At 41.7% G+C, this 27,481-nt stretch overlaps 1 protein-coding gene across 1 annotated transcript in view; it reads right to left on the bottom strand.

Annotated features, from left to right (window-relative positions):
• Positions 1-27,481, bottom strand: part of JARID2 (jumonji and AT-rich interaction domain containing 2) — a 184,511-nt gene that overhangs the window by 13,607 nt on the left and 143,423 nt on the right. The window contains exons 4-7 of the mRNA XM_084510902.1: positions 25,521-25,690; positions 12,370-12,546; positions 1,499-1,780; positions 923-972 (exon numbers count right to left, since the gene is read on the bottom strand). Coding sequence (XP_084367028.1) covers positions 923-972; positions 1,499-1,780; positions 12,370-12,546; positions 25,521-25,690 — 679 coding nt within the window. The remainder of the gene's footprint in view (positions 1-922; positions 973-1,498; positions 1,781-12,369; positions 12,547-25,520; positions 25,691-27,481) is intronic.

Genomic DNA, 27,481 nt, shown 5'->3' with positions numbered 1-27,481 from the left:
CAAAACCCACTTGGACCATGGACAGAATTTTTCTACAGCTGTCTTTTCCCTTCTTAGAACTACCTTCACAAGTGACAGCTGTTGACTTTTACGAGAATTGTAACTATTCATACTTTGATAATACAACTTTAAAACATTTCACACAAGTGTTCCAGTGAGTTAAAATAAAAGTATAAATTGTATCCTTACATTTTGGGAAACTTGTTCAATGTGAAGAGCTCATGGCAGAGCATGTCACAGCAAGGACCACATGATATTGGCAGTCACAAGAAAAAGCCAAAAGAAAGAATGCAAACGAAGGCAGGCATTCAGGCTCATGACTCAGTAAGCAAAAAATGCCATGGGGGGAATAAAGAATGCAGAGGTACAGGGAGATATACTGTACATAACCTTCAGAATCTCAGATTTGATTTAAAAGGTAATACAAATCCAATGGAGGTATTTCAGGAGAAGCTGAACACCACTGAAGCACGGGGCATGGAAGATTTCCTTGGCAAGAGCACCGCTGTTTTTCTTTTTGCTGTTTTTAATTTCCAAGCCTACGATTGAGAGGTGCCATTTAAGGCCTTGACAGCCCTAGAAGATGGCAATTCCAGCTCCACTGAAATCCACCCTAGCCTATTTGGAAGAAAAAACCTTTAGATGCCAGCAAATAAAAAACTGGCTGTAAGTGGCCTGCTGAGAATTAACCACTGGAAAGAAAAAGAAAAAAAAATAGCTGTAAGTGCAGCAAGCTTACTGTACTGCCCCTTATCTGTATTTTTTTCAAAAAAAAAAAAAAAAAAAAAAAAAAAAACACAAAAAAACTAATTTGCCAGTTTCTATTTTAGAAGCTCTTTGATCCAACCATCAAAAAAAGATGGAGACACATCCTGCCCAAATGCAAGTCACAAGCACTAAAAGGTCATTCTACTAAACTTACACCGCTCAGATCAAAGTCAGGCTGACGCAAACTTCTTGCTGGACTTTTTGCTAACATGAAAACATTGAAACATGAAAACCTTGCATTTCTCCCTCCCTGGTATGTCCACTGCGAAGGAGATAATATCCTGGAATACTTTCTTTATGCATTCGTCCCAGACTCTGAGGTTTGTAATGCCCACACGCAATACAAGACACCTGAGTGTAACAACAGCTTCTCTACAAGGCCAGCCTCCAAGATAACCCAAGTGGACCAGCTGTACGCCGAAGGAATTCATTTTTGCCATGTGATGCCAGCCTTGGTGCTGTCAGCAGAGGCCAACAAGGGTGCCACTCAGAAAGGTTTAATAAATAAAGATGTTAACTTCACCCTTTCATAGCTACACACTGGATAATATCGAGTGGATTGTAAAGCGTGCTTTATTGTAATGACCTACTATGCATGTAACACTTTTCTTTTTTCCTTCTTTCTCTCTCTCTCTCTTTCACTGAAAATTAACTCCCTGCTGTCTCCTGAGCACACTTTTTAAGGGCTGCCATGTTCCCTCTGTGCCATGCAGTGGAAAATGGAGCTAGCACCTTAAAAGTCTGCATTTCCCATGTGTCCGCAGTAGAGCATAATTCGTTACCTGTTTCCTTAAGTCCTGAGCCGATCTATGAAGAGTGTGGTGGTTGTTAGCGGTGAGCCCTTTCGTAGAGGAGCCAGTGTTTGTAGTAGGATGGTGATTAGCAGCAGCCTGGTCTTTTCGGCTCTCAGCCTTATGTTCACTGTTCTTCTCCTTCCCTGGTGTGGCCTCTTTGCTTTTGTGTTTCTGAGCAGGTTCTTTCTCCTTCGATGATTTGCTGGACCCATTGAAAACTGAGAAGAGGGAAAACCAGAGAGAGTATTAAAGAAAGGAAAAAAGAAGTACATACGAGCCTACATTCTTCATTCAAAACAACCCAACTTTCTTTGCTGTCAGTGTTCAATATTTAGTGAGCATCTTGTTCTAGCTAAAGCAAAATCAATATAGAAATAGAAGCGCTATTTTGCATATTTATCTAAATTAACAGGTTTACTAAAGTGAGCTATTTCCTTCGATTACTAAAACATTATCTTCAATATCCAAATTAAACATACAAGGTACATTGCTATTTAGATTGACCTAAATATAGACGTTTCCATTTGATTTTTATTTATGACAGTTTTAATTAACTTTTTGCTGCGGCACTGAGGAAGTGCTGAACATAACATAAACAGAAAAAGGATTTATTTTTACTTTAACATAAAGAAAGGAAATGTTCCATGAAAAAGCATGTTTTGTTTTCATCAATATCCAAACTGCTGAACCAAACTGACAGCAGCTTGCTTATAGCAGACAAGCTGCAAATAGAAAAAGGTACTTCTGCAAATGAAGGAAAATAATAAAAACTGTTTGGAACATGTCAGATAAAGTAATGTGGGGGGCCCAAGCTGAGTGTCCTAGCTTTCTGCTGAAGTTAAGGGATAAGAAAGCACAGAATAGAAACCACATTTCTGGGGCAATAAATACGATGTAAAAATGCATACAAGTCTATCTCAATAAGGTTCATTCCTTTCCCTCTGCTGAATTTAAGAATATACTTTGCTTTTTATTGTCAGGGAACACAGAAAGTTGAGGTTTTTATCTGTATTTTTTTCAAAAAGACAATTTTGTCCTTTTGTCTGTTTGTTAATCGAAATATGGAGTAAATATATGTAAGTGCTTCCTGTTCATCAGTGAGGCACTTGACAGAGGTCTGTGAGGTTTGTGATCTGACATCCACAACGGCCAAGTGCTCCCCTGCCTTCTCTACTCATCTACTCTTGTTTTTCAGCCCTCTCTTTTGACCTGGCTTCGGGAAGGATGTAAGTAAGAAAATTCCTAAATACTCAACGGCACAAAGATCTGAGAATTGTATGTATTGCACATGACACACACTGTCTGTTTGGGAATATTAACTGAATGAATTAAGTCATTGTTTCCTTGGGAAATGAAAGCCGTATTCAATCCATAAACACGATATGCCTATGACACATTCCTTTTTATCTAAATTGCAAAGCTTAGCTGTCTCTACAGATGTCCTGTAGTAGTAGTAGAGGAGTAGTAGCAGTAATAGTAGTAATAATAAGAAACCAGCAATCCTGCTGGCCCGAGGAGGTGCATCTAAGCTGCTTCTGAGCTGCTAAGGTGTATCAAAGCTGCTTCACCTACCTCCCAATCTTCCCACCGTGCCTCCAAAAATGGAAATTCCAGCAAGCTACCAACAAAATTGTTATTCAGGTCACTTATCACGTTGGGTTGGTTGTAAGCATTAAAGCAGAGGATGTAAAAGAAAATTTGCAACTGTACATTATTCCACCTCCTCCTCCTTCCCTCTCTTCCCGTTGCATAAATTGAGGAGGAAGGAGAGAAATCCCGTCTGCAGCGAAGTCACCGCAAATTCCCCTGTGGCTTCGGCTCTGCCGAGCTCGGGAGCAACTGGCGCTGCCCCAGACAGCCGAGGATTTCTCTGTGATTTCAGTGGAAGTCTCATAACCTCCGCGTCTCATTTCCAGTGATGGAACTGATAATAATTGCCAACCCCTCTCGGGGAGTTCACGACAATACATTTATCCTGCTTTGTAAGGAGTTCTCACATCAGATGGAAGGCAGGACGACTGCACAAAAGTGCGACTATTTATTTTTAATAAGATGTAGCACAAACAAATGATGGCAGCTTTGTTAATACGTATTTCATCACTGCAAGCGATATTTTTCTTCCGAGGGAGCAAAATGTATATACGGAGCTGCTCGGACGGAAACGCTAAATCAGAGAGATTACTTTTCTGCATTCAGTTGCCACTTTATAACTGAAAATTACTAAAACAGAAAACACAGCCAAAAAGCCAAACTGTGCACTTTTATGGTTCACCAAAAAAAAAAAAAAAAAAAATAGCAGCGAACATGAGACAAGGTATATTTTATATGCAACAGCTCATTAATTTTAAGTGTCGTGGGAACCCTGCCAGTTTTACCCTCTGAGTAATTATCTTTTGTCTTAATTTGTAAGATTCTTGAAAGGGGGAAGAGAGAAATGAGAGGAAAAAAAAAAAAATGTTCGCTCTCACAGGAAAAGCTTAAAAAGCTTAAACCCTGAGAACACAACAAAAAGGGCAAGACGTAGATGCAAAACGGTCCTAGCCATGCTGTCTCTAGTTATAGGTGGTATCGGTTTCTATAAAAAAATTAGTATTTCTTGCTTCAAACACTTATAATATTATTATATCCAGACAGGTGTAAAAACCTTTCTGCAACGAGTTCTGCCAAATTCGCAACCATACTGTATCAACAAGTATCTAAGTGTTCACCCAGTTAATTACAAAATATTATCACAAGCCAAGCGTTTAAGAAAAAAAAAAAATCCCATAGACCATGATTTTGCTCCCATCCGAGCAAAAATGTGGAATTAAGTTATTTAGACTTACAGAGTGTAATACAGGATCGAACTTTGGCCCAAACAGCTAGCAAGACAGTTCAGTGAAACGATGAAATCGCCAGGGAAGGAAGACCAAAAAGCCCCCAAAGAAATTTAATTGTTGAAAAGTAACTGATAATAAGAAAGAAAAATCCACTTCTCAAAGGAAAACAAACAACCACAATACCAATCATGCATGAAATATCGCTGAGACCAAATCTTGTTTAACTAGAAAATGATTACTGATTCTTTTGTATCTTCTTATGCAGCAAATTGCATTTCCCCTCATGTCTGTCAGCCCTTCAATATTTTTCAATTAGAAAAGCAGAAAATGTGTACCTTATACTTTACTAAGCTCAGGTATAAACATGCCACAGCTACAATGTCCCATCCTAAAAGATAACTCTGACATGTACAACATCCAGTGACACTTTTTTTCCTTGTGAAAGAATAGTCAATAAAGGTTTCATCCTTGAAATGATTATTTCATTAAAAAATAAAAAATAAAAGAAAGGGGGAGGGAAGAAAGAAAAAAAAAAAAAAAAAAAAAAAGAGCCACAGAACTCATATTGTTCAATCTCTTAAAGTCTTGAATTATGATTATTTTACACAATCTTAACCAGTTCTGTACTTCCAGAACAGATTTTAGTTAAAGGCAAGAGTGCTACAAATACATGATTAAAAGTATAAGCAAATTATTATTGTTCAGAAACTTCAAATAGAGTACGTGGATATCATCTTATCCGTACCTATCTGAATGCTCATTCTGAAATGCTGCTTCCTCCAAAGCAATTATTATTATTAGGCTGAAACAATAAGAGTCCCATAGTGAAATATTTGTGGGTCTTTTGGTTAGCAGTGATGATCAAACACAAAGCAATTGAACCACTACATTCAAAACTTGCAAGCACTGAGGTTTTTTAAACCACTGATATAATTTATGGCAGCAGAACAAAACCTTATGGCAAGCATCATCCCCCACGGACGCAGCGCAGCTCCCTTTGCAGAAGGGGACCTGGAGCCTGGGCACCAATATTCACACAGGATCCCATCCAGGGATTTGGGGGTATCTCATTTCAAACCATGGTAAAGAATCCCTACACGAACCAATGCAAACTGTGCAAATCATGCCTGTAACTAGGTACACCTATAATAACGACTACGAAAAGTTTGATCGAGTAAAGTCATAGATGTGCTTGATTACTACAGATTAACACAGCATTTACTAAGGGACTTGACACTTCACTAAGCTATAAACATTTATTAAGTAAATGCAATTTTCTGCAGCAATTTTCTGAAGTATTTCTGGAAATATATATGCATGCAATTATTTTATAGGGTATATCCAGCCATCCATTCAGAAGCCAACTTATATTTTTGTACAATAATCAGGTTTTCACTATTTAACGGCAGAATTACAGGACTGCATTCAGTCAACAGCTGAGACTACGTGCAAAGCTTTCTCTCACGAGCCCTCCTCCAGCTTACCAGTAATGCTCTCTGTAGACTCCCCTGTTATCTCAAGCATAAGGAACAGCGGAGTGTTCACGTATGAACGTTTCTGCTGTATGTTCTGGAAGATAAAGGCACTGACCATACATGTACACACATGCTGCATGTAGCAGAGCTTGTGCTGCGTAAAGCAAGTGATTGCACATTCATAAAACTATTCAAAACAAAGAGGGAAGATAAGAGTGAAAAGGAAAAGTTTTGTTTTCAGAAGGAGAAGAGGGAGCCTTGCCAATTTTGTGAACCCGAGCCAGCTATTCCAATGCAAACCTCATGTTGTTACATAGATCATGTTTGGGAAGAGATGTAATATTAATCAACTTTCTGGCATTAAGTATCCGTTACTGTACAAAAACATTCTTGCTCTGGCTTTAATTCAGTTTTAAGTCACTGTGAAAACATTTATGTGGCTCTCAAACTGCCTTAAAGGACCCAGGCAATAATTCTTTTCTCCTCCCGCAGGAACTAAAACAATGTTCTACTTCCATAAAACAGAATATTTTAATGCTGCCAATTGTTTTCCTTAAGTGTTGGGTATGCTCAGACTTCTATAAACCATTCCAGAGATAGGAGCTCTCTTCCTGAGCCCCAAACACTACCTACATACTTGGGAGGTCAGTGGCAAAGGTGTATTTCAGGAGAAGAAAAGGACACCACGACACTGCTGGTGTTACGCGGTGTGAAAACACTCAGCACAGCTGTTTCTGCACTTCTCAAGCCCTAACCCAGCTCTGCACAATTTGGACGTGGACAACTCCGAAACAGAATTTCCCCAGCTGTATCCGAACCGAAGACAAACAGGAGAACTGGCTGCTAACATGGCATTTCTTTTTGCCACTATCAATAGCACAACGCAAAACCCTTCACACACATCGGGCCATCGCAAGGAGCGTTATTGGTATGAGGCACCACACCATTTGCAAAAATCCAATACCAAGTGTCTCATCTTAGCACAAATTCATTACTCTCACCTAACCGTGATGACAAAAACAACGTCGAAAGGGTCACTCGCTAAGCAGCAAGTCCATACAAGAAGTGTCTATCTGTTACCACGAGTCTCTCACCAGGATAACAATTCAATTTTTTTTGAGCAACTTCCAGCTCCCCTATTCTTCTCCACAGGTCATACATCTAGCTACTGAAAAGCCACAGATCCCCAAATGTGTTGTGTCTGATTTGCATATTTAAATATGCAAATTACTGCAAAACGGGTAATTTTCATGTTACATATTTTTGCAGAAAAATTAAATGTGCAAAATGTTTATTGCAACAATTACTGGTTCCATGGTATTTCAACAAAAGGCTGTAAATCATCAAAATAATTGCCTACCCATTAACTATTGTAGCACTGTGCCTGAAATTTTCTCATTCTGCATTTTAGCTGGATGCAGAAAACATATTTCTTCTGAGTGTTTACCTCTTCAGGATTAATTTTACTGAAAAAGATGCACAAAAGATGAGTCTGTCTTATGTACCAAACTACAAATATTTAATATATTTTTTAAAGGCAACTGAATGAGGAATTTCAACTATACATTGGATTTTCTTACAGAACACTCAAATGGTAATGTATGTAAAAGATACACCACTTAAGCCCAAGATGTACAAGCAGTGCACTGAACTACATCCTGAAATAAGAAGAAAAAAAAAAAAAGTATCTACAATCTCTTCCAGTACCATTTTTGTTATTACACGTGTAAGGAAATCACTCCCCTAAATTATCCATTGCAAACTGAGAACTGAAACATTCTTCAGCATTTTTGGCAAGCGAGGAAGACAGCACTAAAGCAAAGTATAGGATTTCTAGTGATGCCTGCTTACTACACGCTACTGGCAGATCTGTTTTGAAATTGGAGCCATCAGAAAAAAGGCGTCTATAAAACTCCCCCCCCGCCCCATTTCAGACAAAAGGCACGCAGACTGTTTTTTATCTGACCATGTTAACAAAACACAGTGGGGACCAGGACCTGTTTTTGCCCCAGCCGGCTTTTCCACACTGAAATCTCATTTGCTCTTGCTAAGGAAATCACAAAGAAGTCTGTTTACAAATAATGACAGCTAACTCTGTTTTCCTAAACATAAGCTAGGATTTAATTGTCTGTCTCGGGCATCTGAGGACAAATACGGCATTGCCAGGTAAGCTGGCACAGAGGTACACTTCTCTCCACCTCTGAACCTCTCTGCTGGTGTCAGAAATAGCTAATCCTGCAACTGCCTGACTTGAGGAAATTGGCCGACCATTACTGTAGGAACTGCTGCCCTCAGAGCTGTCTACTCAGCTCTATCTGAGGACGCTGCTCCTCCTCGAGGCCCTTTTCCAGTCCACAAGGCCTGAAGGCTCCTTTTAAGTGGAGCAACGCCGTCCCCTTTCCCTCTTTCGACAGGACAGACAACCCGGCAGCTCCCTGACTGCATCCTCCAGCTCCAGCTCGCAGCCTGCCTAACAAAACACTTGGCACCTGCATACATTTTCCTTCAGGAGCCTGCAGAGGAAACCTTCTGTTGTGCCACAGAACGAAATCAAAGTAGGGTTTATTTAGTTGCAAGGAATTCAAAGAATTAGTCTTACAGAGGCCTAAAGCCTCCCCTCTTACCTTCACGTGGAATTTCTTCCAGGCGGCAGGGAGGTGTAAGTCACAGCCAAGGGCCTGCTTGCCCTGCGCGTCAGCCCGCTGTAGCTGAGGCCTGACACCCTCCTCCCCTTGCAGAAGGTCAACTTTCTAAAAAATCAACGTCTCCCCATCTCCTCCTCCACGTCGGCAAGGCGCCCTGTCGTCCAGGCTGTGGTTGAGGAGTTCCTCCCCACACCTGGCAGCCACACTGAAGCAAAAACGCGTTGCGTAGGCCAACGCTTCTGCCTGGCTTCCCCCACCAAATTCCTTGCATTCACAGCCCCGTCCTAGTCTCGGGTGGACTGGTGGTTATTTGAGATGGGTACAAAGCACAGGCTGGGAAATAAGCGTACCCATCTGAGCAGCACACAGGCATCCTGTGACTGGGCATCCTGGACGTAAATTCTGGGAACGAAGGGGGGTTCCTACACCCACACTCGGGCTGCAGTTGCAACCCAGGCATCTGAACTTCTGCACTAGCTGAGGCAACACGCGCCACATCATCCCTAGTTTTCCATATGTTAATGTTGAAATTCACCACAACCTTACTTAAGAGGTTTGAAGTTAAAAGGGAACTATGTGCTTTAAAGGGACATGCATCCTTGACATGCTTTCCATCACGCCGTTCTAACATCGCTTCAATATACTGAACCAGCGAGATGGATTACGTCCTTCTGACTGAATGTTCGTACGGTTTCTTAGCTGAGAAAATATTCTTTTGAAGTCAGTAGCTATATGGAAATGAAGTGATCCAGTTGATTAGTTTCTGGCCTTTCACCATTTTAACCCTGCTATAAATCCTAACGCAATTAAAGTAATTCTGATTAGAACCACAATTCCACACTGCATTTCAGAAAGCTTCTAAAACCTCCTCCTCAAGAGATGTGCACTATTACAGGCACAAACCTCTGCTAATTTTATTGCCGAATTTGACAGAGAAGTTATCGATGGTGTTTTGCACAGGTCAGACTAGAGTCGAACTCTGACTTGAGTTTATTTGGGACACATGATATATAAAAGCAAGCAATAAACACACATTTTACTCTACAAGAGAACACTTTTCTTGTAAACAAAAACTGAAAGTTGTTAGCCACTGTCATCATCTCTTAGTGAGAAATGCTCATTGTAAATTTAAGCATTCTGAAAAAGACAGATATGGGAGGAGCGAGCCAAGAGTTAGGTGCAGAACAACCCACACAGCATGAGGGAGATCCCTCCAGAACTAACATCAGTTTCTAACCAAGCCAAAAAACACCACCAGTGACACCCAAGCCTTTATCTGCTGCTAACTAATCTTAACATATGTCAGACCTGGCCTGAGCAGCTGAAGTTTGGCAATGACATGAAACCAGTTTTTAAGAGCACAGCTCCAGCATTTTCCCTTGTGGCAGCTGCAGCAATTGTTTTAGAAAACAATTTAACTGCAACGCTGTCACCGCATGCACTCAGACATTGCACGAAGGAAAGCCTTGCACATTGCTGCATATCCCTTTTGCACATGCCCACAGATGTAGGGGATAAACACTTCTCTTGCTAAGCATTTCACTTTGCTCTTTAACAGTTAGATACTTGTGCAGCGTATCAGAAATACTAAGAAAGGAGGAAGAAAAGGCAGAGGTAATCATCTGATTCTTGAAATAAGCTTATCGCAGGCACGAAGCTTGGAAGGCGACAAGTCAGTTGAGTCAACTGAGTCCAATTCATGCAGCAAGCTATGCCACGTGCTACATCAGCTTCTCATTCATACTTGGGCATTTTCCATCTAGTTATCTGTCCAAAAGGTGGCTCAACAGGCTAGGTTATAACACAGTTTGGTTTACAACCCTAATAACATCCCCCCTTGGTGTCAGAAGAGGATATTGACAAATGACTTCACCAGGAAAGTTGTTCTGGCCCCCATTTAGTGGAAAGCAATCATTTGACACTGTCTAATGACATTAATCAAGCTCCGAATCTTTGTTGTTGTATGTCATAGCAAATGCTTAGCATTTTCAGGTCCAAAGTACTTGACTACACATTGTACATTAAAAACAAAAGACTTTAATTCATTAAAAATAGACTCTCACGCTAGATTAAGTTCATTTGGTGCACCCGTCCCTGGTCTGCCTTTGTGTGTGGTCTCATTTAAAAGAGACACACATGAACCAGAACCTACTTTATTCAGAGGAAACAAAAATACTATTGGCTGTCAACCAAAATAACAGACACTGAAAAATGGGAATACTCCTGGGTAAGGAGATTTTAATTAAAAAATAAAAAGAAGAAGGAGACAAAAAAAGGAAATGACGATGAAGAAGAAGAAGCTGCCTTCTCTGGGAATTCCAATTTCATCACCTTTGTCAAAACATCTCACATTGTCTCCTATGTATTTTATAAAGGTCTTTTGCACATCTATTAAAGCAGCAGCTTCACTTATGCTCAGTCTGATGTATATTGATAAAGATTACGAAGCCATTAATGGCTCATTAAGTTTGCCTTTACTTACCCCCAATTAAGATTTCAGGTGTCTCTGGTTTTGAGCTAATTTCAAAGTGGCTGCCATCTGGGACATTCTCAAGGAACATGATCAGCTCCTTTTGTAATGATATATCACTTTTAAAGCTCTAAGGCAGCACTTCTGTTACGTGCAGTCTCATTTTCCATATACAGAGCTTTGTGCCTGTTACTTTGTTTGGTTTACTTAGAAATCAATCCAAAGTGCTAAGTTTTGATCCATGGCTTTTACAGCATTAAAGTGCCTGCTTACAGCTGACAGTTGAAATATTATTAGGTATGACAGCCCTTTCTACTTCTCCACAAATCGTTCACAAAAAAAAGGGGAGTTTCTGAGCTGGGGTGTGCAATAAAAAATAGGTTCAGCCATCGCCATGAAAAGTAATTCTGGTATATGTAACAAGGGATTTCTTTACAGAAAATTTCCTTTTGAAAAGCAGAGATAAGGACCGGCACAGTGATGTAATTGGGATCTATTCATCTCTTCTTCAGAGCAGAGAGTAGCATGAAAGAAGAAAAAAAAAAGCAGGCACAGGTCACAACCACCTCTGAAAAAGTGCTCTGTAGAAACACCTTCCTCTCCGTCCTGTTGCTAAGAGGGAGGATGAACAAGCAGTCACCAGAAAGAAAGATTTTCACGGTAAACTAATACTGGGGAAGGGAATGGGGAGCACAGAACCCATTCTGAAATGATGACAGACAGACAGGGCACAGACTTGTCATGATACAATAGCTTTGCTGGAGACTGAAAGCAAGTCATGCAGGACTTTGGCAGTAGAACACCATGGCACGCTCAGAAACTTTCCAGCATGGTTTTGAGTTCTTCCATTTTACACTAGCTGATGTTGCAACACAACACTGATAAACTTATCAAGATATGACATTAGGACATTGTGACAGAAATATTTTGTAACGAATGGTGTTTTTGTTGATTTGCAAAGAAATAAATGACTTCATCAAACTTCTATAAATCCCCTCTATGTTACCAAGAGCGTAAATGCATTATCTTTACCTACGGCAACTGTGGTATCAATACTGCACATGAGAAATTAAGTGTTGCCCTTTTCACATGTTTCGATAACACTTATGAAGTACTTAGATGCTTATATTTAACTCTGATAAAACAAATTCATTCTAGATTAAGCATCAATCTCAAAAGAGCTAGAGAGTGTCTCCAGCCCTGCAGTTACAGCTCCAGCACAGAGTTCAGACCGCCAGGGAAAACAGGTTAAAAAAGAAGATGCTAACACTGCATCTCACTCCATTTTCCCATTACGGCCTACATCCTTTTTCACTCAGGTCCACAAGGATGTACAAGGATTCTGTTCTTAAGTTTTTCTACTAGGCAGTGTAGGAGAACAGCACTATTTAGACCTACCTTGCCCATTTGGAACTTGTTTATGCGTTTTTCCTTTCCTGGGGGTTGACTGGCATGATGATGAAGCATTGTTTGTAGCTGTTTTTGAGTCTTCTGTCTCCTCCTCTTCTTCTTCTTCATCCTCATCATCCTGAGAACTTCCAAAGTATACCATGTTGCTGGGCAGGGCTGGGGAACCTGATCATTAGAAAGAAATGGCTCATTAACATCATTACATTCACTTACTGCACTAACCATACTGATCATAATCTACTTGAGTGTTATGCACAGAGAGGGAAGAGGCACCCAGAGATGGAAGGTCACAGTAGTGCGTGACTAACTGGAGCCTTCTTTATTTGTTTCTACCAAAAGAATATGTATGTGCTTGAAAAGGAGGGTTCCCCCACTCAAAAAAAGAAAAAAAAAGCACATTGTATTCATACTTTAGACAAGCAAACAATCTTGCTACAAGCCCTAATTAATAGCTTTGTGTATTCAGGAAAGGACTAATGCACGTGCTTCATTTCGAATGCATGCTTTAGTGCCTTACTGAAGTCTTAATGCATGAACTAGAAGCTTACAGCCTTTCCAAATGGAAGAAAAAAGAGCATTTACAAACCAATCTGCACCCCGGTAATATTTTTAGGTTATTATTACAATAAAATATTAGTGTTTAAACTTCACAATGCTTTGCAGACCTCTATGGCATTGTACACAATGCTTTGCAGTGTTCTGGTTCTGTTTCACACAAAGAGGAAAACTCAAACATGAGATGCTTCAATTTGCCTAACAGGTCCCTGGCAAAGGAGAGAAATGAGCAAAGGTCTCCTGACTTCCAGTGTGCTCCTCTTGAGGACGTTGCTTCTCCTTTACTTCCCATAATGTTCCCCCTAACCTGCCTCGTCCACACGGCATACAATTCAGTGAGAGGTAAGTGAGGACCCACAAGTCTAACAATGATATAGGACTCTAATTTACATGTACCTCTTACACAACATTTGTTTTATGCATGCCATGCAACAGCATGGGCTTCTCTGCACTGTACCAGGACACATGATTGTAGTACTGTATTTTAAAAAACATAAATACTGCAACAACTAGTAGACACTTTTCCTTATCCCAGGTGTTAGTTCGTACTTTGTTTTTTCCCAGGAAGGACAGGTGTCCCAGGAGGTTCCGACTTATTCACAAAAAGATTATTTTTTTAATGCAGAATGGGAAGAAATAGAAAATCTATAGGAAGTGTAGAATGGGGACTTTTTACTTCAGTATTCCTCTGTAGCTAAATTAGACTAAGAACAAGGAGAGCTGGGTTTCAGACTCACACAAGATAGTGACTATCTGGCTGCTGCTTCCTTGGCACTTCTGGCTTTAAGCTCTTTAGAACAGCAATTCTGTATTTTGTTTGGTGCCTAAATACAGCACAAAAACCAGGATAGGCCATTCCTACAAGGAACCATCCTTTCTGAAGGATCAGAAACCCACCACAGCATCTCCCTCAAATAAATCTACAGGAAGACTCAGGAAAGGACAGAGCAGGCAGTGCAGCAGGACACACAGCGACTGTCTCCAGAGGGAGCAAAGGGCCATTTAGATGGGGACACACCTGTGGCATTCACAAAAATAGGCCACTGCTATGCAGGAAACTAAAGCCGGTAGCAGTAAAGCTGTGTGGACTTCTATCACACGCAAAGACCTTTGCTCCCGGTCTCTATAGCAGACCTTATGGGACTGCAGCTGCCCTGGGGAGAAGCCCCCGAGATAACTTGTGTATTAATCCATCAAGCCTAGGCCTGAAGGGTTCTGTGTGTGAACACACACGGTTATCCTGAGGGGAGATCTGTATTAGCCTTTTGCATGCCACGACTTTCATATCCGTAGAGACTGATGATCAAATGAAGCTTGACTCCTGACCTATTTTGAGGCATGGGAGCTGTAACAATTGACAGAAACAAAAAGTTTTGTGTTTTTGGCCTAGAAAAAAAGCCCAGAACTTTTTGGCATACACTAAGCAATCATCCAGAGAAGGCAAGAGGTGCTGAGAGGCACATGAATTCTCCTACCTGGGGGCAGCTTTAGTCTCAATAGCAACTAATTAGAGAACTCCAAGGCAGTTACACTAGGGCAATGCAGCCTGAGAAGTAAATTATCTTTTTAATTCCATCCAGGTACCCAGGTCTGTACTTCAAGTCCGTATTGAGTATCACTTTTCATCAGGATTCGAAGTCTGACACCATTAGTGCATTAATGCATCAACAAACGATGGCAGTAAAATAAAGTCTCTGTCAGGATCCTTCAAAATTGGACCCAAACACAGACTGAAATCTCTTGTAGTTAGAGAAATAAATACTTCCAGAAATTTTATCCTTCCGAGAAGCTAAAATGGGAGACCAGATATGTAGTCTATTCTCTAAGCCTTGTCTTCCCCTGCACTTCCACATCCCTGAACTTTGGTCAGCTGGCTCCAACGGCAACCATCAAAAAAAAAAATTATCATCTGTGATGCAAATGTTTTCCCTGCAACAGCAATCTTCTTTCTTTTTGTTTTGTTTTTAAGCGCAGAATAAAATGTAGTACTACCTGATTCTGCTTAGAAAGGAAGGAAGGTCTAACCCAATCGAGAGAGCAGACACAAGCTTTACCTAACTCCTGGTATTCAGCTGTCGTAATCTCAGCACATAAATCTCCAGCCAGAATGACATTTTTTAATTCTTTCCAATCCAGAACTATGAACAACAATGGTTAAACTGCATTCCTTGGACAGCTGGGACTGTTTGGGGAGTACATTTGCAGAGAAATTAGACTAGCAATGTCCAATAACAGAGTAGAGTCCTGCTAGTCCTCACTTTCCTGATCTAAGTGCTCTGCAATATGAGACCTCAGAGAAAAGCTGGTGTTCACTCCAGGTCACCTCCTCCCCCCCAGCTTTTCCTACACGTTTATTAAAGTTGACTTGCAAAACAGTAAAGAAAGGATAAAAAACAAACAAAGAAAACCACTGGACTCAGGCATTCTTGTTCTGTTTGAGCATCGTTATGGATGGAAGATACTGAAAGAAATCTAAAAGCTTTAAGCTTTCTTGCTTGCTCTTTATATTAGAAGTACTTTCATCGCCTTTCATAGGAAGATTTCAGTTCTGGAATAGCCTCAAATACTGAGGATTTGTTCACACCTATGTGCTGAGCCAGTTAAAAGCACTTCCAATTTAAATCTATGTACCTAAACATGTCCAGAAGGCTGGGAAAACAGCTAATTTAAAACACTGAAATAGGCCGTTCATGCCCAAGATAATGCAAATTCCAGTTATGGGCAAATGAAGGAATTAAAGGAAAGTCAAGCCTGCATGTACGCTGTGAATTCATTCAAGCTAAAACAATGACAATTCGTTTCATAAGTGAAGCTGCAGTGCTAAGAGTAAAAGCTAGGTGATCACTCACCTTCTTTACTACAACAAACATTCCTGTCCTGTATCTATGCTGCATCCTGAGACTGCACAGGGATGTGCACCTGACGCCATCGCCTACCTCTGCAAGGGACCCTGGTTCTTACTCAAAGCTGCCAGTTTGAATAAACAACACGAAGTAGTGCTGTTGTAGCCATGAATGCCTAGGACCACTGAAGATCTGGAAAAGAACACACTCAAAAGCTATTTTTTGTTTTTGTTTTGTTTTGTTTTGTTTTTTTTGTTTTGTTTTTAATAACTGTATCAGGATGTCTAATAAAATGTATTACCCCTCCTCATAAAACTTGCCTGGCTTCACCTGTAGTTAAGAACACAGCATTTGGCTTCACACACAGAGACTTTGTTGAGAGTTGTTGCTCTCAAGTTTCTCCGTGTGTAACAGGTATTTATCATGACAATGACACATGGCACCAAGATGATAAAAATCCTTCAAAATGGCATGAGAATAAGGAACACTGCAGGTTCACCAGATTCATACATATACAGACATTCATCGAACACACAGCTGTAGGCAATTCCTTGATTATTATTATTTTTAAAAATTTATTACACACTATTCTGCACATTAATATCCGAAGTAAATCTTTCTGTCTTTTGCCTGGACACACTCTGCAACGCAACCACGAGGCAGCTCTGCTCCATCATGTCTGCACGCACGCTACCAGCCAGGCAGCACGAGCAGAGACGAACAACCAGCCCTCCTCATCCTCTTCCCCTCCCCACCATTTTGTTATTCTCAAAGCCTGCCCAGGGCAATCTAAAGAGCGACATTAGAATTTAATTAGTATCAAAACGCAGAAGTGGAGAACTCCCGTGCTGCAGAGAGAGGGCAACATCTGCGCCCAGGAGGTGGTGTAGGTCAGGTCTCAGCACTCCAGGTATGTAATTCCCCCCTTTCTCGCTTTCTATCCCCAAGAAAAGAGCAGAAAATCTGCAGTGGAGTTATGGGAGCCTGTGGCCGTATTGAATTTTACAAGTCTCCTCCTGTGTCGGGAGCTCCCGAGTCGTGCAGGCAGCTGCCACCATGGGGATTGCAGCGGATGAAAGCGGAGAGGCAGGGAGCTGCACTTCGGTGCCTGGGGAAAGTGGGTGAGCAGCCCTCGACACTGAGACACCTGTCCTGCCTTGCTCCGCATCAACAGGTACCTAGAAAACCGCTCGCTCAGCAGCAGGGCACAGGGCAAAGCTGATGGTAATCTAGAAAATAAAAATCTAGAAGAGAAATTTAAAAGAAATTTCCTCCATCGAGGCTGTCTGTGGCTGTGTGTGCATTTTTCTTGGCATCCAAACTGGCCTACAGAGCATCTACCCCACCTGGCCTCTGGTTCTTGCTCCTGTGCCACCTCTCTGGCTGTGGCAGTGTAATTTTTTTTTGTGGGGCCATGTGGTGAATCAGATCAGGGAACCAACTCAGGTTAAAATCCCAGACTAAGGAAATTAAAGTCCATTAATAAATGCTGTAACGACAATTTAAAGTTACAAGCTCTCGGGTTAAGATTTGGAAAATTTCTGTGCACACTTTTTCTTATTGAACGTGCAGCTTAATACATCACTATATTATTAAACAAAACACGAAATGCAGTACGTCTCCAGTCTCCTGGAGGAGCCATACGTTTTACATTCTGCCTTGATGGTGTCTAGGCACTCCCTAACTGCACTTCTTTCAAGGAGGCTGATTTGTTTTGCATCAATACTTGCATAAATCACGTGCCGTCACCAAAGAGCTGGATGAGGCTGTTGCAACACGATGGGTGGGGAGAAGAATGCAGGGCAGAGAAATTAAGCTGAAAGAGGGCATGTAGCAGCAGGGCAGAAGAAGAGGAGCACAGATGGGCTGGGCTGGGAGAGGTGAGCAGGGAGAGGTAAGCCAGCAGGTGCACGGAGGCTGCGGGACAAATGGGAACAGGCAAATGCTGGAAGAATTACCGACATTATGTAGTAATAAGTACAGTAAAGAAGGAAGGACACTGTTAATTTAAGAGCTGTATCTATCACATAGTGCTGCCCACCTTTCTCAGTTACCAAGTCGGGGTCATCTCACAGCCAAGAGCAGAAACCCCATAGCCAAGGCCAGGCAGCATCCCAAAGGGAACTTCTCCCCTGAATCCCTGCGGGAAGGCCAAATCACCAAACGCAACCCTCACGATGCAATTCTGCAAGCCTGACAAATTACCATGGCTAACTAAGAGACTGCAAGGCAACAAGAAGCTCGGCCAGCAAACAAAGTGCCCACTCCTCACCAGCATCACAGCAGGAGTTACCTCCCCTGTGGCCGGGTGCCACTACGCTTGAGAAATGTGGAGAAAATCATCCATGGTGATTTTTCTTTCTTAAATTCACTCATCGTGGTCACAATGAGCTATGAATTATTACGAAAAAAGGGAGGATATTCAGTTATTTAAAAAATGAGTTCTGAAGTATTGTTGGCAACTGTTTTTGCCAGTATCTGCAGTTTCATTATTGAAATCCTCTCTTGAGTATTTTGTCTTCCCTCCTATTGTGTGCGAGCAACACAAAAGAAAAGCTAACTATATCGGAAAAACAATTACCACAGCTATACAACAAAATGTTGCCTAATGGATATGAAAGGATGACAAATGTATGTTATGTCCTCTGCTATAACAATTTGATGCTCGTTCCACAATAAGCACAAAGCAAACTATGTGGGTTTTTTGCTTTTTTTTTTTTAAGTTTTGTGGCGTTGCTTTTAGCAGCCTCCTGGGAAAGCTGCTACCCTTCGCACGTACAGCATCCGGGCCTGCTGCTCACAGCTGATGCTTCCACAACCTGTGCGTCCAGATGCATTGAACTCAGCAGCAAGTGCCTGATTAATAGAATAAACTACCCTCTTTTTCAGCCGTTTCATTTGGCTAATGAGGTCATTAAATTATTAAATTATTTTTTTATTATTTGACAAATGTGTAATTTTCCCTCCTAATTTACTGTATGTTTTGTTTCTCATTAAATCGCATTAACTTTTGTCTTGGACTAGCTAAACACACTAAAAAAACTCCGAATTTGGATCTGAAGACTGGAATCAGAAGTATGGAAAGTGCACGCACTTTGCCAAAAGCACTATTTCATTACTCTTCAGAATTAGCTGGCAGCTTCCCTGCAATATTTACTGAAGTACAAACCAAATGTTTTCCTCTGGACAGGATTCAAGCCGTGGTATGTTACAACCACAACAAAAATCATCTCAATCCAAGAGCCTTCTCTGTAGTTTGGGCTGTGGTTTCTGTAAAACTGGAGGATTCTTCTCCCTGAATTATTTATACTGACTCCCCCTCGAACTCCTCTCTTTTTTCTCCTAACAATTAAACATAACCCAGATGTGCTTTGGAAAAATCTTAAAACAATTCGAGACATCAGAATGATTTAAGCACAAGGCAGGTCAAGGCATGTGGGACTCAAGCCTGCCCCAATAAACACGGGGCATGCCAAGCTCTACAGCGAGCCATGGCCAGAGGTTTGGCTTCTCCTCTGACACCCGGCCCCATTTCGGGGCTGTACGCAGGTGGAAAAACCTTGCCTCCCAAATGTTCCCGATGCCCTGGCATCTCAGTGCTTAAAATTTAGGGCCCGATTCTCATTTATTACATGTCCCACTTACTGCGTTTTGACAGGACAGCGTAAAGACCCTGAAGTGCGAATAAATGTAATTTATGCCCACGCTTTATGGCCACTTTACAGAGCGAGGCTAAAAGAGAATGAACTACATAAACTCTATAGTAAAGAGCAATTGGATCTCACTTATCTCACTCCACCTGCAGGAACAGTCCCAGAGGGAGCTCCCCAGTGCCTGAACAAGGGGGGGGGAAAAGGCCATCTCAACCACAGAAACAAAACAGAGCCCATAAACAAACTAACATTCAAACCGTGCCTGCTCCGCTGCTGCACAAATCACGAGATGTTTAGTGCTACGGCCAACATCATGGCCAGGGTAATGACATAAAGCCCGTTTTCTTCTTCTCGGCCCACTCTGGACAGCAGTAGAGCTAAAGTCAAAATCAGAAGAAAATTGTTCCTTTTTTTAGGGAAATAGAATAACGGGAGGGAGTATGTGAATCTTCAGGGGGGAAAAAAAGACAGGTTCCCTGTCCAAACTTAAGCAAATATACACCAGAGTGGCACACTAAATAATGAATAATAATAATAATAATAATAATAATAATAATAATAATAATAATAATAATAATGGTGTGGGGTGCCTCTCATCTACAATTCTTATCTGACAATCTCAAAGCAATTTACCTCTGCTTACCTGGCTAGATTTGGAGGCAAATCTCAAAACCACTCCTTCCCACGTCCACTTGAACCCCCTGACTACACATCCCTGTCCACCAAGAACAAGACAAGTCTGTACATCCCAACCCACTGTGCTGACATTCCCCAAATCCTACCAGGGTATTTGTCGCACCCAAGAGATCCTCAGCCCCATCACTCGCATCAAACACACCCTCCAGGGACTGCTGGATCTCCTGTGGGTTCAGAGCTTACTGAAGCTTGGGCGCACGCTGCCGGTGGTACGAAGGGCAGGGATCACCTTTGTGAAAACATGTTGGTCGCTGACCTGGCCCTGAACGGTGGGCACCAAGGTTTTGAAGCGTGGCTCCTGAAATCACAGAACTCAGGTTTTGTGCCAGTAACTTATCCTTAATCAACATCCAGCTACGCCAATACCTATATAGAGAGTTAAATGTTAGCCTCGTTTTACAGAAGAGCCGAGCAGCTCGCCTAGGGACTCGGAGGGAGACTGTGGCAAATACAAAGACCAAACCACAAGATTAGTCTTCCATTTCAACGAGCTAATTTCATCCTGTGGCTTTGTGCAGGGGTAAATATTGGAATCATTAACATCAGAAAGGGGCCTCAACACAGGAAGAGCCAGAGAAAGCACGGATCCTGCCGCAGCTGCAGCTCTTCCAGCTTGGTAACTTCTCCCGGCAGCACGAAGCCATGTGGAGATGCACACCTCTGCTCCACACCTGGAGGGACTCCAGCATCACTCCCAGCCCTGGCCACAGCGTCCCTCTGGGTACCTCAGGCTCCTGCTTTTCGTAGAGCACCCGCAGACTCTCCCTACCTGCGCTGATGAAATTAATCTTGCGCTAAAGCACTGTGGAAGCTGCTTACCAGCCCAGAGCAACATATTCCATACGTGGACTAAAAAGCTGCACACCGGATGCATCTCTCATCCCACGCACGGAAAGGATCCTTTAAACATCACTATTACCCCTAACCCTACAAAGAACTTCAAAATTGTGGGATTACAGTCGCCAAATGCATTTTTATTAAGTGGTTTGTGCAGCGAGGACTCTGCACTCCAGAGCTTATCCTAATATTTTCAATCCGCCCAAAAATTTCATCTCAGGCACCACATGATTTAATAACACAAAATCTATAAAAATTCTTCCTCCAGTACTTTAACCCAATTATCATAAGTCTTCATGTTTTAATAGTATTTTGGAATTATAAAAAACTAACCCAGACTGCAAAGCATTTTAAACCTTACGTTTCTGGACAGCGTCAGCATTTCATTGCCTCTCTCCCAGCCCGATCGAGTCGCTGTTCCATTTCACGTGCTTATTCTGATCTCCTGAGCACATCTATGTGGTGGTAATGCTCTCCCCTGGAAGGCCGAGGCCTCAAATAATGTCCCTGATGCAGTCTTTGGCCCTCATGGAGCTGCCCTCTTCCCACTCCCAGAGCACTCACACACAGCCCTGCTGCTGTAGTGGCACCTGCCTTGCACCCACCCATCCTCCAGCCCCATTCCTGAAGAGTACCTAAAAACACAACCCAGAGGATGCTCAGCTCAGGCACTGCACCCTAATGAGATATTAGGAAGAAGACTGGGATCAACAGCCCCTGAGCATACCGCCCAAGCAAGGAGGTTAAGTATAAAGAGCAAGGAGGTTAGGGAGGTTTTCTATTTTGGTTTTGCCCAGTCGTAATAAATCATCACGTTGCTAAATCATCGCAGTGCTCAAAGACCAGAACAGTCACAGGTTTTGCAGAACAGTTAAAACAGTCTGAAAACTCGATTTGTGAGATCTCAATTAAATTATCTTTATTTAGGAATCCCTGAAATTCTCCAGCATGCAAGTCCCAGAGGCCCGGCTTAATTAGAAAATTGATCATGGGAAAACTTTTTTAAATGTAGGCTCCTAATCATAGCCTTGCTGTTATCACCTTTTGCCAAGGATCCATTTCCCTCTGAGGGGCTCGTTTCTCCATTCCCCTTTAGCTCTGCGTTATTCCAGTTGCGCTATTTTTAAATTGTAAATAATTACGGAGAGAAAAGGCAACTTAAATGCACCGTAATGGAAGCTATTAAGAAAAGTTTGATCAGAGGCAGAAAATATAGCCAAAGTGAATGCCATTGTGCGACGGCAGGGAGATGACATGCTCATATCTACACAGGCTGCAGAAAGATACTAATTATGCCTCTGGCAAAGGGCACACAGGCTCCTTCAAAGAACCTATTTAAAGATAAGAACACTGCAGACAAACACTTCAGAGATATCTGTGCTAGTCCCTTCCTTCTCGTGCTGGAAATTCTAGGTCACAATTTAAAAAAATAAAAAGAGGAGGACTTTAAAATAATAGGAAGGGGGGAAGAAGGGGGAACTTGCCGAATCCGGTCAGCTAGATGTATTCCTGCGTGCCCAGATATTCATCAGCTGTTACAGCTTTTGCATCCCATTCTGTTTACCTTTTAAGAAGTAATTAGTACATTGCATTGTCAAATCAGGAGTTCAAAAAACAAGCTCTAATTAAAAATATGTTGAAAGCCCCTAGTATTCTGGCTAATGAAACCACACAGGTCATCTTGGTTAAATTACCTCCCTTTGAAATCACAGGATGCTAAAAAAGAAATAAATAAAAATACTGTGGATCGTTAGATTTTCTAAAACGTAGCAGAAGCCCAGGTAAAATGGATTCTTCTTCCTAAATATTGGACCCTGCATACGGAAGGAGCCTTTTTTCCACGTTGTGGCATGACAGCTCTGTTCCCCTGCCCACAGAATTCAGTTGCTGCTACCTAAAACAAACCCCACAGGGTAGTGAAGAATGAACTTCTAGCTGGGGCTGGGATTTTTACATTTCTCTGTTTAAAAAATTTAAAAATGAAAGTACAGCCTGACAGGGTGCCACAAATTTACCCTCTGCTTTTCACACTGCTGCTGGGTGGAGTGATACAAGGAGAAAAACATGACCACAAAGCTGTTTTCCCACTGGTCCTGGAAAAGACTCCCTCGATGAAGCAAAGCTTTGACCTTGAACTTACTATGACAATCAGAGCATTTTGAAGGACTGGGAACTGAGAGACCCAACTTTAAAAAAAAAATTACACAAACATGGGGCTTTACTGTCCAGCATCATATTACTACTACACTTACTATCAAAAAAAAAAAAAAATCAAGGAGCTGAGCTTATATCCTGTCAGCATGCTTTTTATGAGTGATGCAGCACGTTTCCACGTGGCTCTGTGTCTCATTTCATCATGCAAGAGCAAACTGCCAGGGCTGGAGAGAAGGCAGAACTGACCACAGGGCCCATGATGCAAGCGATTTGGATCCCTCAACACTTTCATAAATAATTGCACACAGGTTCACAACCAAAGCAACCCCCTTCCAAAAAAACAGAAGCCTTTCTGACACAGGGTTTAAGCAAGCTTTGTTCGGGGGTGATGGAGCAATGAACTTTTTGAGAGCTGAAATGGAGGGTCAACAGCTTCTCCCTTCTGGTTCCCTTCACAGCCTGCTTAACCAGACCAAGAACGTGCCATGTGTGGCACTCCTAGCGCAGATTTTCCCTCGTGGTTTTCAATACCATTGTAATTGGGATCTTGCCGTCTGAACGCATGTGTTGTCTGAAATATATGAGTACTCCTGCACACTGAAGAAATTAGGAATGAATTGCAAGTCCTTAATTGACAGTACAAAACATCAATTATTCTACAGATGAATAACAAAGAAGAAAATTACAGGTGCAAGAGCTAAACAGCCACTGATTAAAATAAAATTAAAAAAAAAAAAAAGAAGAAAAACCTTCTGAATGAAGCACTGGAGTAGGACAAAAGAACCTGCGCTTCGTATTTGCATTGTTAAAGCAGAACGCTAAGAAACAGTAGGAAATAGAAAGGGAGATAAGTCACATTCCCACTCAGGTCGCCTTTCTTGAAGTGCAAGTGCCTTCGAAGCTATAAATAACACACGCTTAGTTAGCAAGCAGTGGAAACAAGCGTGTGAATGAATGCAGCCATGTGTGCTCACCCTCTCTCTCGCACACACACACACACACACTCCCCCATCTGAATTTTCCCACCAACAACTGTGGCAGTTGGCCCAGATCACAGCAGTGACATGCTGCCAACAGACTGATCAACCTCACAGCAGACTAAATTAGAAATACATTTCCACAGATTAAATTTCAGGGGACTGCGATGCCACTTTAAACTCCATTAGATTCTGCTCCTCGCAATCCTTTAAACAAACACAAAAGCTGGTGAACAACCCTCCCTCCACCCACCCGCTTTACCAGAAGTCCCAACAGGAGGGAGGCTTCGGTTTTAAGACCAGAGTCGAGACAGATAAATTAGCAACCAGCCCAAAGCTGTCCCTAGCCTGATATCTCACAGAAGAGAGAGAAATTTTAAAAAGAGAGAAAAAAACATGTTCAGGTGGGAAAGCCTCAGCAAGGTGTTATGGGTGGTGTTGACTAGACCTGTCAGCAGATGCAACAGAGACCTCAGAACTGGCAAGGGCAACTTAAACACCAGTGGGAACAACCAGGCTTTGAAGGATTCTACCCACCAGGTAAGCCTTTTGCAGACAAGCCCTATCTGTAACAAACGCACACCCTTTCAGCAGGTAATGGGACAAAACAGCGAGAGGCATCACTCCAGCACTTCAAGGACAGAGCAATGATTAGCTACAGGGGATGGGGGGCACCTGCCAAAATAGAAACAAAAATGTCCACTTGGGCAAGGCGTCCTCCTTTAGCTTAATCCGGACAGTTAGCTGTGCCTCGTGTGAAGGTCCCTAATTCTGGCAGGCAGGCTTGCAGACGCACACCAGCAATCAACTGCTCCGTACAGCTCCAGCCTGGCTCAGGCACCTGCTATCAGGTAAGTGGATATCTCTCAGTAGAACTTCAGATGCCTTGTTTTCACCAGATCTGCACAGTGGAACATGTTTTAATTATTAATATGGTAACAATCCAGCTTCCGGGACAATTGCAATTAACAGGAATCCTTCTACCCTCCATCAGATGAAAAGCATCGCTCGAATTGAACAGCAAAGGACAGCGAATAGGCAGAAAAAGGGAATTTCCAACCAGACTTCTCTCATTGCAGGAACAAGCACTCTGGAAATTTAAGCACCTCTTCAGTTTATAGTCAGGTAAAACAAATGAGGATGGGGAGAACTTAAAGAGAGCTAGGCGAAAACCCATTCAAGATAACAGTGTGCTAAAGCGTAAAAGAAATTTCCTTCTGCACTATTACCAGCCTCGTTTTATGGCCTTTACAACCACAAACGTGAACGCTCCTGCTGCAGATAGAGCCAAATTGCTGGAGTTGAAATGCACACAATATATTCAAGCACAGCACCAGTGCGTTTGTCTAGCTGCTATGCAGCATGTGTTGCTGTGGCTTGGCCGTGAAAGAGAATGTTCCCCCAAGCTGTTGCAAGAGTCCTACCTCGAAGACAGAGGAAAGTAAGAAAATCTTCTGTCTTGGGCTTCCTTTTGGAGAGGTCAGAAATCTGAGTGGCGGGAGGGGGTAACAACGGCTCCACTATCTTTATTGGAGTTGTGCTGGGACTGTTTGGCTGGGATTGAGCAAACTTCCTTTGTGCTTGCAGCCTTGGCCTGTGGAAACAAGAGCACATAAAAAGCATGTTAGACAGAACTTGCAGGAGAGACATCAGAACATAAAAAATCACTGCTTCAAGAGAGATCAGTATCCATCTCCCACAAGTATTATCCGTAACTGAGTTAACTGTGAAGGTAGGACTTCACTTGCTTTACCTCTGGTATCTTCTGCAACAATTCAGAAAACTGGGAGGGGAACATCTTGACTATAAAATCTTTGACTACAATTTCATATGTTCCAGACATTTTCTTGCACTTCAGGCACTTACAGTTTACTATTCACTTGTTTGGAAATCAAATCTGTATTTTGCACCAGGAAAGTGTCTTTTTCTTTTTTTAAGCATTAGTTTTCTTCTTTTTTTTTTTTTTTTTATATACATATTATTATTTTTAAATCACAATGAATTAATCAATCTAAAAATGAGGTGTACTTCAGCCCCAATAAAGCTCTTAATTTATTCCAATCTGGGAGAATCTTATTTAAATAGCAAAATATGTATTAGTATACACGGTATCTAGACTTGCATCCAGTTCTACAAAAACAAAGCAAAACCTTTAGGGAAAGATATTTCTGACTGGGAAAATATCAGGCAAAAGCCATTCGATTTTCATTCCCTTGGCTGTGGCTTCGAAGACAGGAAGCAAGGAGGTCTGGGCTGTGGTTAATAAGTATTTATGATGAATTTGTAATAACGAAGGACATGCACAGAGTCATGGTAGTGGGCAACTCACGCTCTCTGGTAAGATTTAGAGTGTGACCATATGTACAGTTATGGGAAATAAACAGAAGCAAGTGGTTTTGGCAGTCAGGCTGCAAATTATTTCAAGCCTATCTGAAGGCTCTGATTAACTACTAGGTGGCAATGAATATGATTTTCTTTCATACGTCTAGAACACAAATTGGCATTAGGGAATGTGCTTGGGGGCAGGACAGATACCCAGAGGGGGTCTCGCCAGGAGCCTGACTCGGCTCAGCATTTAAGAACATGCTAATTTCTCACTTAAGCAACTGGGACTCTAATTATGATCTTTATTACAGCTTCAAAAAGGAGAGAAGCTGCTGAAAGAACTTAAAACCTCGTTGAGAAAGGATGCAATTTTATGTCATTTTCCTCCCTATTAGCAGAGTATTTACATAATGTAAAACTGAACCATGTATCGAACAACACTAAAAGGAAAAGCCAGGTCTTGTTATTCCACTGCAGGCTTTACTGTTATGACTTAACGAAAGCACAGATACCATTCAGTGTGGATGAAACACGTAATTGGTAAACCTCTTCTTTTTCACGGATATTAAACTTAAGTGGTCGGGTAGGAAGAGGTTTGAAACCGTATCTTAAACTTCCTCATTTTTGTGGCTAAAGCAGGGAAAAAAATGTTTTAAATCCCAGCAGCGTTTATCCACATATATGCACGTCCTCTAATGACAGCAGAGAACAAAACCAGCATTCAGCAATTTTCTCCCTAAGCTCCACATAAAATTGTCCATGTCCTCACGATCCTCACGCCTCCAAATAACTCCGACAAAAAAAATCCCTGCTCAACCCTTGCAGCAATTCTTACTGTTTATTTGCATCTCCTTAGTGACAAGTATATTATGGTGTTTATAATATTTTTTATTTTTTTTTTATCACAGTGCTTGTAATTTGTGAACTGGAACTAAAAGACTAATTGAACACATATTTCCTTGTATCTACAAGGAATTATCTTTCCAGAATGAAGGTCTTATATAGATCTACCTACATATTGCCCAAGTTACTCGGATTGCATTGCAAAGTGCTATTCTTC

The sequence above is a fragment of the Aythya ferina genome (assembly GCF_964211825.1).
Source record: "Aythya ferina genome assembly, chromosome: 2".
Classification (NCBI taxonomy): domain Eukaryota; kingdom Metazoa; phylum Chordata; class Aves; order Anseriformes; family Anatidae; genus Aythya; species Aythya ferina.
This window is presented reverse-complemented; position numbering and strand designations above follow the sequence as displayed.